General features: G+C 35.1%; 1 protein-coding gene across 2 annotated transcripts in view; it reads right to left on the reverse strand.

The window, feature by feature from the left end:
* The window catches only part of KAT6A (lysine acetyltransferase 6A), a 115602-nt gene that overhangs the window by 41295 nt on the left and 57723 nt on the right, over window positions 1-16584 (reverse strand). Inside the window, exons 3-7 of one of the 2 annotated variants that reach the window (XM_055335154.1) lie at window positions 12648-12756; window positions 8841-8956; window positions 7749-7830; window positions 5185-5299; window positions 3508-3824 (exon numbers count right to left, since the gene is read on the reverse strand). In XM_055335154.1, the coding sequence (XP_055191129.1) occupies window positions 3508-3824; window positions 5185-5299; window positions 7749-7830; window positions 8841-8956; window positions 12648-12756 (739 nt within the window). Of the gene's footprint in view, window positions 1-3507; window positions 3825-5163; window positions 5300-7748; window positions 7831-8840; window positions 8957-12647; window positions 12757-16584 lie in introns of both variants that reach the window. The other variant, XM_055335153.1, reaches the window with a different exon arrangement.

Genomic DNA, 16584 nt, shown 5'->3' on the forward strand with positions numbered 1-16584 from the left:
AACAATACAATTAATGGGTCATATACCCTGATCAAGTATGATTTATTCCAGAGATTGAAGGATGGTTCAATATCCAAAAAGTCAGTCAATATACCACAATAACAAAACAAAGGATAAAAATCAGATAACCATTTCAGGAGATGCAGACAAAAATTTGACAAAATTCAACATCTAGGATAAAAACGCTCAACAAAGCAGGTATAGAGAGAACATACCTCAACATAATAAAGGTCATATATGACAAGTCTACAGCTAACATCATACTCAATAGTGAAAAGCTGAGAGCTTTTCCTCTAAGATCAGGAACAAGACAAGGATACCTACCCTTACTACTTTTATTCAACATAGGATTGAAAGTTCTAGCTTAGAGCAATTAGGCAAGGAAAAAAATAAAAGGTATCCAAGTTGAAAAGAACAAGGAAAACTGTCACTATTTGCAGATGACATAATATATAGAGAAAACCCTAAAGATGCTATCAAAAAACTGTTAGAATTAATAAATGAATTCATTAAAGCTGAAGGATACAAAATCAGTACAAAAATCTGAATTGTTTTTATACACTAATAATGAACTACCAGAAAATGTAATTAAGAAAACAATCCCATTTACCATTGTACCAAAAAGAGTAAAATACCTGGGAATAAATTTAACCAAGCAGGTGAAAGACCTGTACATTGAAGACATACCACTGTATGTGTGTATATATATATGTGTGTGTGTGTTCAGACATACATATATGGCATTAATGAAAGAAATTAAAGAAGACACAAATAAATGGACAGATACTCCATTCTTGTGGATTGAAAAAATATTGTCAAAATGTCCACAGTTCCTAAAGCTATCTATAGTTTCAATGCAATCCCCATTAAAACTCTGACATTTTTCACAAAAATGGGAAAAAAAATCCTAAAAAATTTATATGCAACCACAAAAGACCCCAAATAGCCAAAGCAATCTTGAGAAAAAGGACAAAGCATTAAAGCTGATTCCAAACTATACTACAAAGCTACAGTAATAAAAACAGTATGGTATTGGCATGAAAACAGAGTTCAATGCAACAGAATGAAGCACCTATAGATAAACTCAGGTATATATCGTCAATTAATTTACAACAAAGGAGCCAAGAATATACAATGGAGAAAAAGAGAGCGTTTTCAATAAAAAGTATTGGGAAAACTGGACAACTCACATGTCAAAGAATGAAACTACATAACTCTCTTACACCACACACAAAAAGTAACTCAAAATGGGTTAAAGATTTGAATTTCAGACCTGAAACTGTAAGACTCCTAGAAGAAAACATAGATGGTAATCTCCTTAACATAGTTTTTAACAATCATTTTAAAACGTGATACCAAAAATAAAAGCAACAACAAACAAGTGGGACTACATCAAACTCAAAAGCTTTTGCATAGCAAAGGAAACCATCAACAACCTACTGAATGTAAGAAGATATTTACAAGTCATACATCCAATAAGGGGTCAATCCAAAATATACAAAGAACTCATTCAACTCAATAGCAAAAAACAAACAATCCATGGGGCGCTTAGGTGGCTCAGTCGGTTGTGTCTGACTCTTGATTTCTGCTCAGGTCAAGATTTCAGGGTCATGAGATCGAACCCTACATTGGGCTCTGTGCTGGGCATGGAGCCTGCTTAAGATTCTCTCTCTCTCCCTCTGACCCCACCTTCTCTGTTCAACTGTACTCTCTCTCCATCTCTCCAAAACAACAACAACAACAAAAACCCAAAAAAACAATCCACTTAAAGATGGGCGGAAGATCTGAACATTTGCTCAATAAAGACACAAAGATGGGCAACAAGGACATGAAAATATGCTCTATGTCATTAATTAACAGTAAATATGTGAATCAAAAACACACGGAGATATTACCTCACACCTGTCAGAATGGCTATTGTCAAAAAGACTAGAAATTACAAATGTTGGTAAGAATATGGAGAAAAGGGGACCACTGTGCATTGTTGGTGGGAGTGTATACTGGTGCAGCCACTATGGAGAACAGTATGGAGGCTCCTCAAAAAATTAAACAGAACTGCTATACAATCCAGCAATTCAATTCCATTTCTGTGTATGAATCTAAAGAAAACAAAAATATTCACTCGAAAAAATATACACCCCATGTTCAACGCAGCATTATCTACAATAGTCAAGATATGTAAACAACCTAATGCAACCATAAACACTAAAAAAACTGTGGTGTATGTGTATAATATTATTCAGCAAAAAAAAATTTTTTTAAGATTTTATTTATTCATGAGAGACAGAGAGAGAGAGACAAAGACAGAGACATGTAAACAACCTAATGCAACCATAGACTAAAAAAAACTGTGGTGTATGTGTATAATATTATTCAGCAAAAAAAAAAAAAAAAAAAAAAACATTTTTTAAGATTTTATTTATTTATGCATGAGAGACATAGAGAGAGAGAGACAAAGACAGAGACAGAGTGAGAAGCAGGCTCCATGCAGGGAACCCAATGTGGGACTTGATCCCGGGACCGCAGGATCACGCCCTGAGCTGAAACCAGATGCTCAACCGCAACCACCCAGGTATCCCTCAGCCAAAAAGAAATTTAAAAAGAAATTGTGCCATTTCTGACAATATGGATGGACCTCAAAGTTTTTATACTAAATAAAGTCAAAGACAAATACCATATATCTTCTTTATACGTGGAATCTAAAAATAGATAAGAAAGAAAAGAAAGAAAAGAAAAGAAAAGAAAAGAAAAGAAAAGAAAAGAAAAGAAAAGAAAAGTCATAGATACAGAGTGGTTTGCCAGAAGGGGGAGAAGTAAAGGGTAAGAGAAAAGGGTGAATTATTTTCAATAAATGAAAGAAACATTTCAATAAATGTTTCAATAAATCACATTTTAAATAAATAAATGAAAACTAGGAAGCTTAGCCTGATACATAAGTAAATGGTCTGAAGCTGTAGTTCTTTCTCTCTTTTAAAGTATAATCCATGAAATATTACAACTAAATTTGCCAAGATTTGAAGTAGAAAAATCAGTGATCTTACACCTGCATATATTTTGGTCTTTTCTCTATGCTTAGATCAACAGCATTTTATCCACCCATACTCTCCCGATTTCCTTCTGTAACTAAAGTAAGCACCATGATGCTCATCACATGATTTGTTTTGTAATTTATGAAATGTAAAGATATCCTTGATTTAAAGTCATACCTTAAATTTCTATAGAAGATTCTTTGTGGTTCTACCAAAAAAAAAAAAAAAAAGGCACCATCTTTTGCCTACAAGTTCCTATTTGCCCATTTTTATAACTTCATGTTCAGTGTCTCAATTCCTGCTATAATTATCATCTTACTTTTTTTTTCCACCTTATTTTCATCTAATATGTATCTTTAATATGTTCTTTTGTCCATAACCAATGTTTAGTAATCAAATGTAAATCTATTCCAGATAACTACTGTTATTCCAAATAATACACTTTGGGAATACATTTGCTTCTTAAGTGAACTTTTACCTGTGGGCCAATCTGAAGTGCTCGATTTTCTGTTGCCCTTTTTCCTGATTCTATATTGCTCAGAATAGTCTACCACTTCCCCTCGAGGTTTCCGCCCATCGGGGGAAGGGGTGAAGAATTTGGTAAGGCCATCAATGAGCCCTTTGGTTTTCTTGTTAAACTTCAAGGGGACACTGCTATCTCTGCAGAAGTCCAAGCCATCTATTCTTTCTAAATATCCTTCTTCTGATGATGATGCTGATTGGCTGGAAAGAGTGATTTTACGTTTCCGACCCCGTCCAGGACCAGTTCGAACTTTGCTGAAGGGACCTTTTGATCTTTAAAAAAAAAAAAAAAAAAAATCAAACAGGGAAAAGGGTAACTATTAAAAAATAAATCTTTATAAGGTTTCTATTTAATATAGAACATGTCATTAGTAAATAACCTATGGTTTTATTTTAAAACTATATTAAGAATATTCCATAAGCCATAAATATTACAGAAATGAGAAGTAATATTGTTATTAGAAATAATATTTCTGGAAAGTCGTATTTTATAGCAAAAAGAATCGTAGGTTGGGAATCAGAAGGTATTTTTAACTCAGAATTCTGCCACTTTATAGCTATATATTTTAGAGAAATTACATTCCGTCTATACAACAGTGTCTTCATCTATAAAATGAGAGTTGGACCAGAGGACAATTAAGACTCTTCCAGGTATAAAGTCCTATGATCTCTGCACCAACACAGAGTTACCCTTTTTCCTCTAAACACAAGGATGGGTTACTCTGAAAGTCAAGAATTAAAAGATCATCTTACAGGAAAATGAAAGCTTAAGATTTAAAATATGAACTACAATACTGATGCTGTATATTTCAAGCTGCTAATACCCATTCCTTTCAGTTATCGTCTTCAAGACAATCTTAAAGTATAAAAAAGGTGGGTAAATTTTTAAGAATAGAGGTTTACTGGCTTAAACATATCTTACATATCATCAAAATCAAAAGGGAATTACTACAGACACTTAAAAAACAAAAAGAATTAGATACTGAATCTTGCCCCACATCCTCCACACATAGCCCAGTTTCCTAGTCCATAAGAGACAATTATATCCCTGATTTCTGCTAATAGATGAAAAATACATTATATTATTTTGTATCAGGATACATAAATGGGACTTGGGTATGACATCAATAGCAAAAGTTTGCCAGTAGTTTATACATCTAATATAAATAAACTACTGAGACCACATCAGGAGAGGAATCTGCGAAATACTATAATAACGTTTTTCTTTCTTGTTACATAAGAGGAACAATATTAGGCAGTGGTTAAGAGTCCAAAACAGGTGCCAAACTACTTGTGGGTTTTAATCCCAGTTCAAAACTTACTATAAACTGTGCAAGTTAATCTTTCTGTGTTGTAGTTTCCTCCTTCGAAAAATAAGAGTAACAACAATACTACTTCATTTGGTTTTTGGGAAAATTAAATGATTAAAACACTTAGAACTTTATTCTAACTTGGCACTTTATTAAGAGCTCAGTAAACACAGCCATTATTGTTACATAAAAGTGCCAATTTTAACAACTGGAATTTTTTTCATAAAGCAAACAAGTATATCCTACACTAGAGAGAAGACCCTATCCTTTTCTCCCCTCACCTTGCCACAAGTACAACTTACACCGTGTTTTGTTTCTTTAACCTGTTTTTCGGACGTCCTATTGGGTTAGCATAGCGCCGTTTTATCTGTGCTGCCTTCTTCTGTAGAAGTTTTCGTCCTTTTTTCCTAGGTCGACATATTTGACATATCCACATGCCTATAAAAAGACAAAATTCTACATTAGGCACAACAGACACAGATACATGGAAAAAGTTCAGATACTCTAGGAATGCTTAACCTCTTGTAGGTCAAAGTCTCCCATTTAAAGATCTGATGAAAGCCCCTTAGAAAAATAAACATGAAAACATACACAAAATTCTACAAACAACTGGAAAAGACGCACAAATATCCTGAAACCCACATATGGTTGAAGTCCTCTGATCCTTGGTTAAAAAGCCCTGCTCTACCCCTGGCACCCAGATAGAAGTTTCTAATTACCATTCTACAAGAAAAGAAGCCAGATTTCCATAGAATAATAACTGATTCCAGGACTGAAGCAAGGAAAATACTTGATAACCTGGAGCATCTTATAGTGCTCAAAAGATGAGAAAGGCATGTCAAAAGGACCTAGAAGCTAACTTGAAAGAGCTCCCAATCCCCAAATCAGGGTCATTCTGAGCAAAAAAATAATCACATCAGTGGATTACAACTCACTAAATAAAATAAACATACATGAGTCCATTACTAATATAAATAATTGAACAAATAAATGTGAAAGGGGACAGCTCTTCCTTACAGAATTCCAATTAATAAACGTAGAAGTGATGATGGAAGCAAAAAACTGTCACTATGTAAACACCAAAGTAAAATTGGTGCAAGCAAGAATCACTGATGGATACTAAAGTTAAAAGAGGAAAAAGTAACTTTAAGGTCAGGTTTCTACTGTAATCAAGTGATCACAGTTAACATTACCAGTAACAGGACATATTAGCATTATACAACTGCATTTACAATGCACTAAAGAAGGGTACATACAATTTCACTTCTGTGGTATTCTTGCCACTTTATAATCTTAATTTCATCATGATAAAGAAAAAGACAAAACCAAATCCAAGAACTTTTTACAAAATAGCTGACCAGTTTCTTCAAAACTGTCAAGGTCAGGAAAGACAGTCTAAGGAATTAACACAGACTGGAAGAGACTAGGGAAATATAAATGCAACGTGAATCCAGCGCTGGATTCTGGACCATAAATTCAAATAAGATCTACAGATTAGTTAACTGTATCATATCAGTGTTAATTTCCTGATTTCAGTAATTGTACAATGGTTTTACTTTTTTTTAAGATTTTATTTATTTGACAGAGAGAAGGCATGCACAAGCAGGGGGAGCAGCAGGTAGAGAGAGAGAGAGGGAGAAGCAGATTCCCTGCTGAGCAGGGAGCCTGACACAGGGTTCAATCCCAAGACCTTGGGATCATGACCTGAGCCGAAGGCGGACACTTAACCAACTGAGCCACCCAGGCACCCTGTACAATGATTTTATAAGATGTTAACATTAGAAGAAAACAGGTAATGGGTGCAATAAGAAGTCTCTATACTATTTTTGCCACTTTCCTGTAAATCCACATTTAACTCAAAATTATTTCTGTTTTAAGCTGCAACAAAACTTCTTTTGTAGGCACTAAATACCCAGGAATGAAGTCCTAAGAAAATCTTTCTTCTCTTGAATGATTCTCAAAAAGCCTTTTGTAACTCCTGAGACTTCAAATGGAAGAGGTAGGAAAGGGGGTATTTATTCTTCTAATACATACAAATTGAAGACTTTTCAAAAGGTAACAACCAACAGAATGACATAAGACAGACTCAAATAAGATTCTAAGTGGAATACTTTGACTATACCTAAGGCTGAGTCCCTTTCCATCCATAGGAAAAGTTTTCCAAGAAGAAATTACCAAATATCCTCTACGCATTTTACTTAGGAAATCTATTAAGTCACAAAATCAGAATTAAAAATGGAATTTGTGATAAGACAAAGCAGGAGAGGCTAACTGGATTTTTTTTTTTTTAAAGAAACTATAAGCATATAAGGTGGAAGTTCAACCGGTGGTTATATTCCAACCAAATACCTTTCAAAGAAAAGAAATCAAAAGAATAGAATACCATGAAGCTGGAGTCTTACGAGTTAGGGCACAAAAACGATTTGTTTGGAAATTATTTTACTAAAACATTTTTTTTTAGTTTTTTTTTTTTTAGTTTTGAATAAACTAATAGCTCTAGGCCTTTCAAAAGTGATGAACAGTGAAATAATTAATACTGATATAATCAACATGACCTAATACAATTGCATTTCTTCCTTTACAGAAAAGAGATATTTTAAAATATTACATAAGGTATTTTATCCTCTAGCTATAGGACTGGCAAATATTCATTCATAAAGGAAGTACTTCACTGTACATGGATACTTAAATTGAAAATAGAGGAAAACAATAAGTCCATATACATAAGAATATTAGGCTTCCTAACCCCCACCTTTAAAGTGACAGCTCTCTTCCTACTTACACAGAAAGATGAAAATTATTCTTTCATTTTAACAAAGTAGATAAAAAGTGCTTTCACTAATATGCCCTTTATATTGCCAGTCTGATTTCAGAAAGTATTTTTCACCTTTTGGCATCCGGGTGAGTGGTGGGTCACAACACTCCATGTGAAAACCTCGGTCACAGGAATCACAAAAGAGCATGTTATCCTAAAAAAAGAAAGGACAGTTCTGCTTAACCTTATGAAACAAAAACATGTCAGGATCACAACTTCATAAAGCCTAGGAAGTTTCAATGATCTCATAAAGGAAATGAGCTACCATAATAGTAAAAGTTTCCTTAATTTATTGAAAAAAAAAAGTTTCCTTAATTTGTATTAACTGAGTAAATGGACAGTCTGAGTTAGCAAAAAGTTTTGCTTCAACCAATCTTTAATAAAGAACTAGTTTCATAACTTTCAAGTTTACCCAGTAACCAGACATAAGCTAACTTAGTTTTTCTAATGGAAAGGAGAAAAGGATGATTTGTGGTTAATATACTAACTGACCATTCCTAAGTGAATGCCTCCACACTACTCAAATTTCAGGAGTATTTCTTTAAAGTGGCTTAGTCTCTCTGCAAACATAAAACTAAGTTGCTTTAGAAACTACCTAGAAAATCTAAGTCTCGGGATTCCTGGGTGGCGCAGAAGTTTGGCGCCTGCCTTTGGCCCAGGGCGCAATCCTGGAGACCCGGGATCGAATCCCACGTCGGGCTCCCGGTGCATGGAGCCTGCTTCTCCCTCTGCCTGTGTCTCTGCCTCTCTCTCTCTCTCTGTGTGTGACTATCATAAATAAAAATAAAAATAAAAAAGAAAATCTAAGTCTCAAAGAGTAAGAATTCTAAACTAAGGATGTATAAATTTTTTTAAGATTTATTTATTTATTTATTCACGAGAGACACAGACTGAGAGAGAGAGGTAGAGATGGAGGCAGAGGGAGAAGCAGACTCCTTGCAAGGAGCCCAATGTGGGACTCAATCCCAGGATCACGAGAGCTGAAGGCAGGCGCCCAACTGCTGAGCCACCCGGGCATCCCAGGATGTGTAATTTAAAGAGACTCCTGTTTCAATTCTGCTGGATGAAGTAACTGAAAAATAGCCAACAGTACTGAAAGGATAATACCAATTGCACATTCTACATCTATAAGAAATATTAACATTGTAAGGCAGAGATACTCACTGCATTTTTGCCTTGATCTCGACAAGAGCTGCACGTTTTACACTCAATGCACTGCCACCGTAAGGCCTTCACTCTAACCGTTAGTTCAGGGGAAAACTTTAAACAGGATGGATGACCTAGTAAGAGGGGAAAATTCTCAAATGAAACAATCAAGAATCATTTTTTAACTATATTGAAGGAATGATGTAGAAAAAGGCAATTACCTTAAATCAAAATATATATCAAAGAAAAGATGCTCTTGGAAGCTTGCCAGAAGTGTCTCATCAGGACTTGGAATTCCAATTCAGTTTTACTGATGCTAAACAGTGCTTAGTACACCATGCACCCCCCGATGTGATTATAAAAAAACTGACAAACTCTTAACCTTTATTAAGCCTGCATTAAAGATAATGTATGTATACATGCTTTATGTACATGTTATGTACATAACATGCCTAGGCTATTTCTGGAAGGATACACAAAAACTGTTTCCAAATGTAATATCCTAAGATATGAAGCTGTAAACATTTTGAAGAAGAAGGATTTTACCTTTTACTTTACACCCTTCTGTGGTCTCAATTTTTTAAACAATAACATGTTACTTTTATAACTAAAAATATATTTTTATTAAACCCATCATTTAAAGTTACTTTAGCTAAAAACTAAAACCCAAGCAATATCTCCATTGTGATCAGAATTAATAGTAACAGAAAAAAAAAAGTTTCCTCTTCTAAGAGTTAGTATCCATTTGAGTCTCAAAACTTTAGGAAACCAAATCTGCCCTTACTCTGGAAAGACTTGCCCCATTCCCCTAAAAGTTGTTTATTTTCCTTTGGTGAGAGAAAAGGCTGGCTAAATTATTTTCTCTCCTCTCCTTTCTATTCCTAAATAAACTTCTTTTATGAGATGGTATGTAGTTTATTATTAAAACATCACTAATATTAAAGGAAAATGGGAGAGAAAATGTAAAAATCTCATTCATAATCTCATCTTCCTAGATTAGCCATCCCCTCTTCTACTTTTCCTTTTTAGACTTGCTAAAAGCCCTTGCACAGTTTTAATTACAGGGTATATACAGTTTCATTTTGCTTTTCTTCATTCTTTTAGTCAAGTAAACGTTATATTTATATTCTTTAAACTGAATAATTCCACTCAATTAATACCCTATAACCTGGCCATTTCCCTATTGTTAACTATTTAAACTATTACCTGTAATTCACTACAATGAATTACTTTATGTTTACAGATTCTTTCCTTCTTTTAGACTAATTCCTTAAAATAAATTCCTGAAAGTGGGATTGGTTAAGTGAAGTGAAAGAAACATTTCTATAGCTTAAGACGTAGATATACACTGCAAAAACATGTTTCTGAACCCTCTGATATAATATCTAGTGCTACGACATGTACAAATATTTTACCACTATTTCATCAGCTCTACGTTTGGGTTCTTATCTTTCAAATTTTATTATTATAAAAGTTATAAAATGACACTTCACTGCTATGCTGGTGTGCATGCTTATCATTACTTAGGTTAAATGTTTTCCTAATATGTTCAACAATTAACTTTCTCTCATATAAACTAGCTCTTCATAGGCTCTGACCTTTGGAATTTATGCTTGAAATGTAAATATGCTCTTCACACTTTATAGCTTTTGGCCCTTTACCATATTTAATGCAATTATTTTACCCAAATAATTCTTTTAAATTTTTTTTAAAATTCTGGGTATTTTAGTTCTCAGTTTGGAAATTATCAACTGTCATACATATGACTATGTCCACAGTTCTCTTCCTTGACTACTATAATAGCCAGGCTCCAAGTTGCCCTCCAAATATTCTTGCCTTTTGGCAAGAATACCAAATGACACGCTGTGTAGTTCCCTCCCACAATGAATAGGGCCAATTTGTGTGCTGAAACGACAGGCTAGGCCAGGTAATAAAAGATATTGCAGATTCCATCTTGCTCTCTCAAATACCTGCTTAGGAGAATTCAGCAGCCATTGTGGGTACACATGCAGCCTGAAGAAGTTGTTCAAATGGCAAAGAACTGAGGCTCTCTGTGAACAGGCAGCATTAACTTGCCAGCCCAGTAAGTCAGTCATCGTGCAATGGAAGCCCACAGATAACTGAGTACCAGTTAAAATCTTGATTGCACCCACATGAAAGATCCCAAGTCAAAACCACCCAGGCAAGCCATTCCCAAATTCCTGACCAACAGGAACATGAATTTTAAAATGCTGTTGCTTTTAGCTGCTACATTTGGAGCAGTTTATGTCTAAGGCAATAGATAACCAATAATTGTTTATTTTAATAGTTCTTTAAAAATTCCTTCTATTGTTTTCAAATTGCAAAGAACTCAGAGACCACCTCAAATATAATGTGCCTTAGAAGGCAGGGCTATAACACAACTCCCCCCACCCACCCCCATTTTATTCCTACCTCACCTGAGCAGATCCATTTTAGATTCCATATGATTTCTTAAGGATTCTACTATAAAAATAGTTTGGAAATCACTGCACTGTGGGATATGTCACTACATTTTTACCTAATATTTTGTGATTTTATGGTTTATATTTAACTGTAAAAATCCATCCAGAGTTCATTTTGGTTTGTGATATTACGCTGGATATGGTCACCTACCACTCAAGATCTCTTCCTGCCTTCTTCTGAAGCCTTCTCTTTTATTTAATTACATTAAATAAAAAACAAAAAGCTAAAAACTGTACTTCTTAGACTCCTTCGCAGCTAGGGTCTAGGTATGAATTAAGTTCTACTAACTGGATGTGTTTGAGTGATTTTTTGAAAGAGAAAAATGAAACAAAGACCACTCTTCTCCTGGTACTGACTGTTTTCTAAGGATAAAGTCATAGGAATGCCAGTACCCATCCACTCTTCACCTTAATGGCTATCCAGAGGTAATTATGGTGATGGCCAAATTCAGCCTTTCAATATCCAGCTACAATCCTGCAGCAGCCTCCTGCTTCCACTTCTTCCAAATGGAGGCAGATATAAGTGACTCCCTTGTTGAATCAGTTCTGTAGTATTCCAGAATCGGTCCTTAAAGCCCAGCGTAGAGCTTTCCTCTTCAGCCCTTCTAATAATTTCACAAACATCTGGTCCTGGTATTAAATTTCTTTCCTCTTGAAGTATCTAGAGTGGTTTCTGGTTTCTCGACTAAATCATGATTGCTACAAATATAAAACACTGAAAATTAAGCCAATGATCAAAGATAATGTATAATGTTGATTTACTAAGGCTATCCTACAAAAACTTGTAAGTTCTGAAAATGTAGACCAAGAATATCTCTGGAATTGACAAACTAGGAGAGTCTTTGCAAAATCATTTTTAGAGCCCAGGATTTCATACAGCTCACTAAATTGCAGTGTCAACATTCCATTTCCCAATGTGACATGTGTAAGTTTCTATCAAGAAAAACAAATCTGTTATCATCCTGGTTCTATTCATAAAGCCCGATGCATAAATTAAGAAAGATAAGTAGTGATTATTAAAGAAACTAGCAATAATTTCAAACTGATTGCTGTGATTTGAACAGATGTTTGATAGTCAAGTATAAAGACCAACAGGAAAAAATAAGTCTATGAAAAGATTTTTATAAAAAAAACAAAACTAAGACTTGGTTTAAAAGAACTAAATAAAATATTTCAACTATACATTTAAATTCCTCCCTAATCTAGAAGTTCATCTCAATTACCTTAAACCAGAATCAAATTAAAGTCTTAGTTTTATAAGGAGCAAGAATACCACCTCAGTTAAATACACCTCCCTCTTGCCTGACAGCACACGTCAGAAGGAATCCAAGGGATTACATACCACTGTTGCCACAGTCGGCACAGGAGATGAGTTCCTCTGGCTTCTTTTCTCGGTTTTGTTCCTTTGTACCAAGACAGAAACTACAGATGGGGATTGGTTCAGCAACGGGCTAAAAAGAAAAAAAATTCACTCAGGTACAAGTACTTTTTTTAGTATGAATACAAAGCCATTAAAATTACAGTCTTAAATTCCTATGAGAATTCTATGTAACTTTAAGACAACTGTATCACTCTCCTAATCTCCAACTAAGTAAGGGAGTTTTTACAAAACCTGCTCTGGCTGGACCGTTATAACTAGTCCTTATAGTGACAGCTTTGGTCCAAAAAAGTCAGATCACAACCACACTGGTCACTTGAAACTAAATGACACAGTATGGATTAAACAAAGCAAATCCTTCACCTAAGATTTTAAAAATTTCAACTGAATTAAGCATAAGAAATCACCGTATCAACCCTTAAAAAGTATGTCATGTAGGAGAAGTGATAAAATGTGCAGAAGTAAGCACCACATTAAGACAGCAGACATTAAGTGCTAGAAGAGACAAACAGTAAGTACTCTGTACAAATGAGAAAGATAAATTTCAGTTGTGGTTTGGAGGAAAAAGGTTGAAAGAGGAAGATAACATGTATTAAGTATTAGTACCATGTGCTATGGGATCCTAAGAAGTTTGTCCAAGGACAATTGATAATAATTGTTAAAACTGAGTTTAAAACTAGGTTTCTACGTTCCTATACAGCACTACCCCTGCCCTCCAGCCCACAGGATGCAGAGAAAGACAGTACAAGTAGTATAAACAAGATGAACTTAGGTGTGCAGTCTGCTAAAGCCAGTGCTTAAAGAATATGGTTTCTGTGATAAGTGTAGGGGCATGGGTACAACAGTTTGTGAAGATTGCCACTGAATGTTTTATAAAGACGTTGGACTTTATTCTGCAAGAAGAGAAGAGTAACAGAAGGCTATTGAACCAACCTGTATTTGAGGGGAAAAAAATCCAGTAGCAGTATCAAAGACAAATGGGGGAAAACCTAAAGATAGGTAGAAAATTTAAACAATGACCACAATAGTCTGTTGAAGACAAGATGAACCCGAAAAGAAATTTTTTTTTTAGAAAAGGGAACAGAAAAAAAAGCTATGGGATTAGGCAATCAACTAGTTATGGAAGTTGATAGAAAGAAATGAGTTAAATATGACTGACCTAATGAAAAGATGGTATGAAACATTAAGTCATTTTAAAAGAAGAAAATCAGGAGAAAAACAGGTGCTGAGTTTGATGTTAGATGTAGTTAGAGGCACTCCCTGTCATATCTTAACCATTTATATGGGACAGAGATATAAAGCCCTCAAGATTCTTTTAGTCTACTGGAGACAACAGAGAAAGTGTCTGTCAGTACTAGAGGAAGGGAATCAACTAGGAGAAAGGAATGTCAGGGGAAGGCTTCCCAGACTCTAGTTCTTCTGGAGATATTTGACAGCGAAGCCCCCTTAACGGGGTATTCAAAGAAAATAAAGAATTAGGCTTGGGAGGAGGAGGATGAGCTTAGCTTGGGACTTACTGAGCTTAAAATGCCTATGGAGCATCTATATAGCAATGCCCATGGACTTTACGAAACAGGGATCTGGAGTTCAAGAGAAAGGTTGGCCTGGAAATTAAAATCTAGAAATCAAATATCTTCAAAATGGCATTAGGATTCTCAAAGTTGATGAGTCCTCCCATGGAGAACAGTCAGAAAAAAGAGACCTAAGGTCAGAACACCAATATTAAAGTGGCTGTTAGAGGAAACAACCTGGAAAGGAAATGGAGTACTGAGAGAGTTGGATGGTACGTCAATAATGTTCAACACAAGCAAGTTAACAGTATTGCTCATCCAAGAGATAAAATGAGAGATGAACAGCTAGAAGTTGTCTTAATAATTGTGGCTGTGGTAAAGATTGCCACATCCTTTCCCAATTAAAATTTAAATAAATATTTGGAGGAAAAAAAGGAGTATGAAAAAGAACGGGAGAGTAAAGTCAGGAAAGACTTCCCTGAGGAGTAGAAACTGGAAGTAAGCTATCAGTTACCAGGCCAGTCACAGAATGGAAGCTACTAACAGCATATTTAACTAACAAATGGCTTCTATCCAGAATACATACAGAACTCGTACATGTCAGTATGGAGAAGACAGACAATTCAATAGAAAGTAGGCAAAAAAAAAAAAGAAAGTAGGCAAAAAACTTCAACAGGCACTTCAAAACAGCAAACATATGAATAATACATAAATGGCCAAAGAACATAAGAAAAGATGCTCAACCTCATTAGCCATCAAGGAAGCAGATATCCAAGAATGGCTAGAATTCTAAAGACCAGCAATAGTTAAGTGTTGATAAGAAAGTACAACAGAGGGATCCCTGGGTGGCACAGCGGTTTGGCGCCTGCCTTTGGTCCAGGGCGCGATCCTGGAGACCCAGGATCAAATCCCACGTCAGGCTCCCGGTGCATGGAGCCTGCTTCTCCCTCTGCCTGTGTCTCTGCCTCTTTCTCTCTCTCTGTGTGACTAACATAAATAAATAAAAATTTAAAAAAAAAAAGGAAGTACAACAGAACCCTTACACTGCTGGCAAGAATATAAACTGACAAAACTACTCTGAAAACTATTTGGCAGTATCTACTAAAATTAAACACAAGCATATTATATGACCCAGCATTTCCACTCCTCACTATATATCCACTAAATGAAGTACACACACACACACATACGATTAAACATAAACAAAAATGATCAGAACAGCATTATTCATAACAAAATTTACTCAAACAAAAATTCCCAAATAACCAGTAATGGGTGCACAAATAAACTGTGCTATATCCATACAGCAGAGTAATAACAGTAATGAAAATAAACAAATTACAATCAACAACATGGATTACTATCGCAAACAATACTGAATGAGAGAACAGACATGGAAGAATACATACTGTATTATTTTATTTATATAAAGTTCAAAAACAGTTCTATATTGTTGTAAGTCAAGACACCAGTTACCTTTAGAGAGGAAAGAAGAGGTAGTAAATTGGCTTCTGAGGTACTGGTAATGTTCTTTTTCTTGACCTGGATGGTGGTGTCATGAAGTTAATAATATTTAAGGTATATTCTTACAAGCTGTGCACTTTTCTGTATGTTTTATTAGAATTATTAAACTTAAACTAATGAACATCTATAAAGTAGGATAGTGTTACCTTTGAAATATTCAGAAAGAAATACCATCGGTGATTTGGACACTGGAGTTTGAAACTTAAAAGAACAAGGTAGAAAGATTTAAAAGACAGCAACATGGGATCCCTGGGTGGCTCAGCAGTTGAGCGCCTGCCTTTGGCCCAGGTCGTGATCCTGGAGTTCCGGGATCAAGTCCCACATCAGGCTCCTTGCACAGAGCCTGCTTCTCCCACTGCCTGTGTTTCTACTTCTCTCTCTCATGAATAAATAAATAAAATCTTTATAAAAAATAAAAAAATAAAAAATAAAAGACAGCAACATTTAGGTGATAACTGACAGTGAGGAGGAGGAGTGAAGTTGTAGTAAAGGAGAGAGAACAAAGGGAAGACACTGGAGAAGTGAGATAAAATCTAAGACAGAAGGAATAAAATATTAAAAAAAAAGAAAATCTAAGACAGAAGAATATCAACATTTAGAAGCATCCTAGGGGAAAAAAAGAGAGAGAGACAAAAAAGCATCAGTCTGAGGTAAAACAGAACCGACAGGAAGTGATGACAAAAGAATTACAAAAAGCAGAGAGCAATCAACAATCAATGTTGGGAAAATAAAATATCTACTGGATTGTAAACTAATAAATGGTTGGAGATCTCACTAATAGTGAACCTTTTTCAGTGACAGGATAAGAACTAAACTCATAGAAACCAACAAACTGCCATGAAGGGCAGAGAGCAGACAGGAGATAG

The sequence above is a fragment of the Nyctereutes procyonoides genome, unplaced genomic scaffold (genome assembly GCF_905146905.1).
Source record: "Nyctereutes procyonoides isolate TBG_1078 unplaced genomic scaffold, NYPRO_anot_genome, whole genome shotgun sequence".
Classification (NCBI taxonomy): Eukaryota; Metazoa; Chordata; class Mammalia; order Carnivora; family Canidae; genus Nyctereutes; species Nyctereutes procyonoides.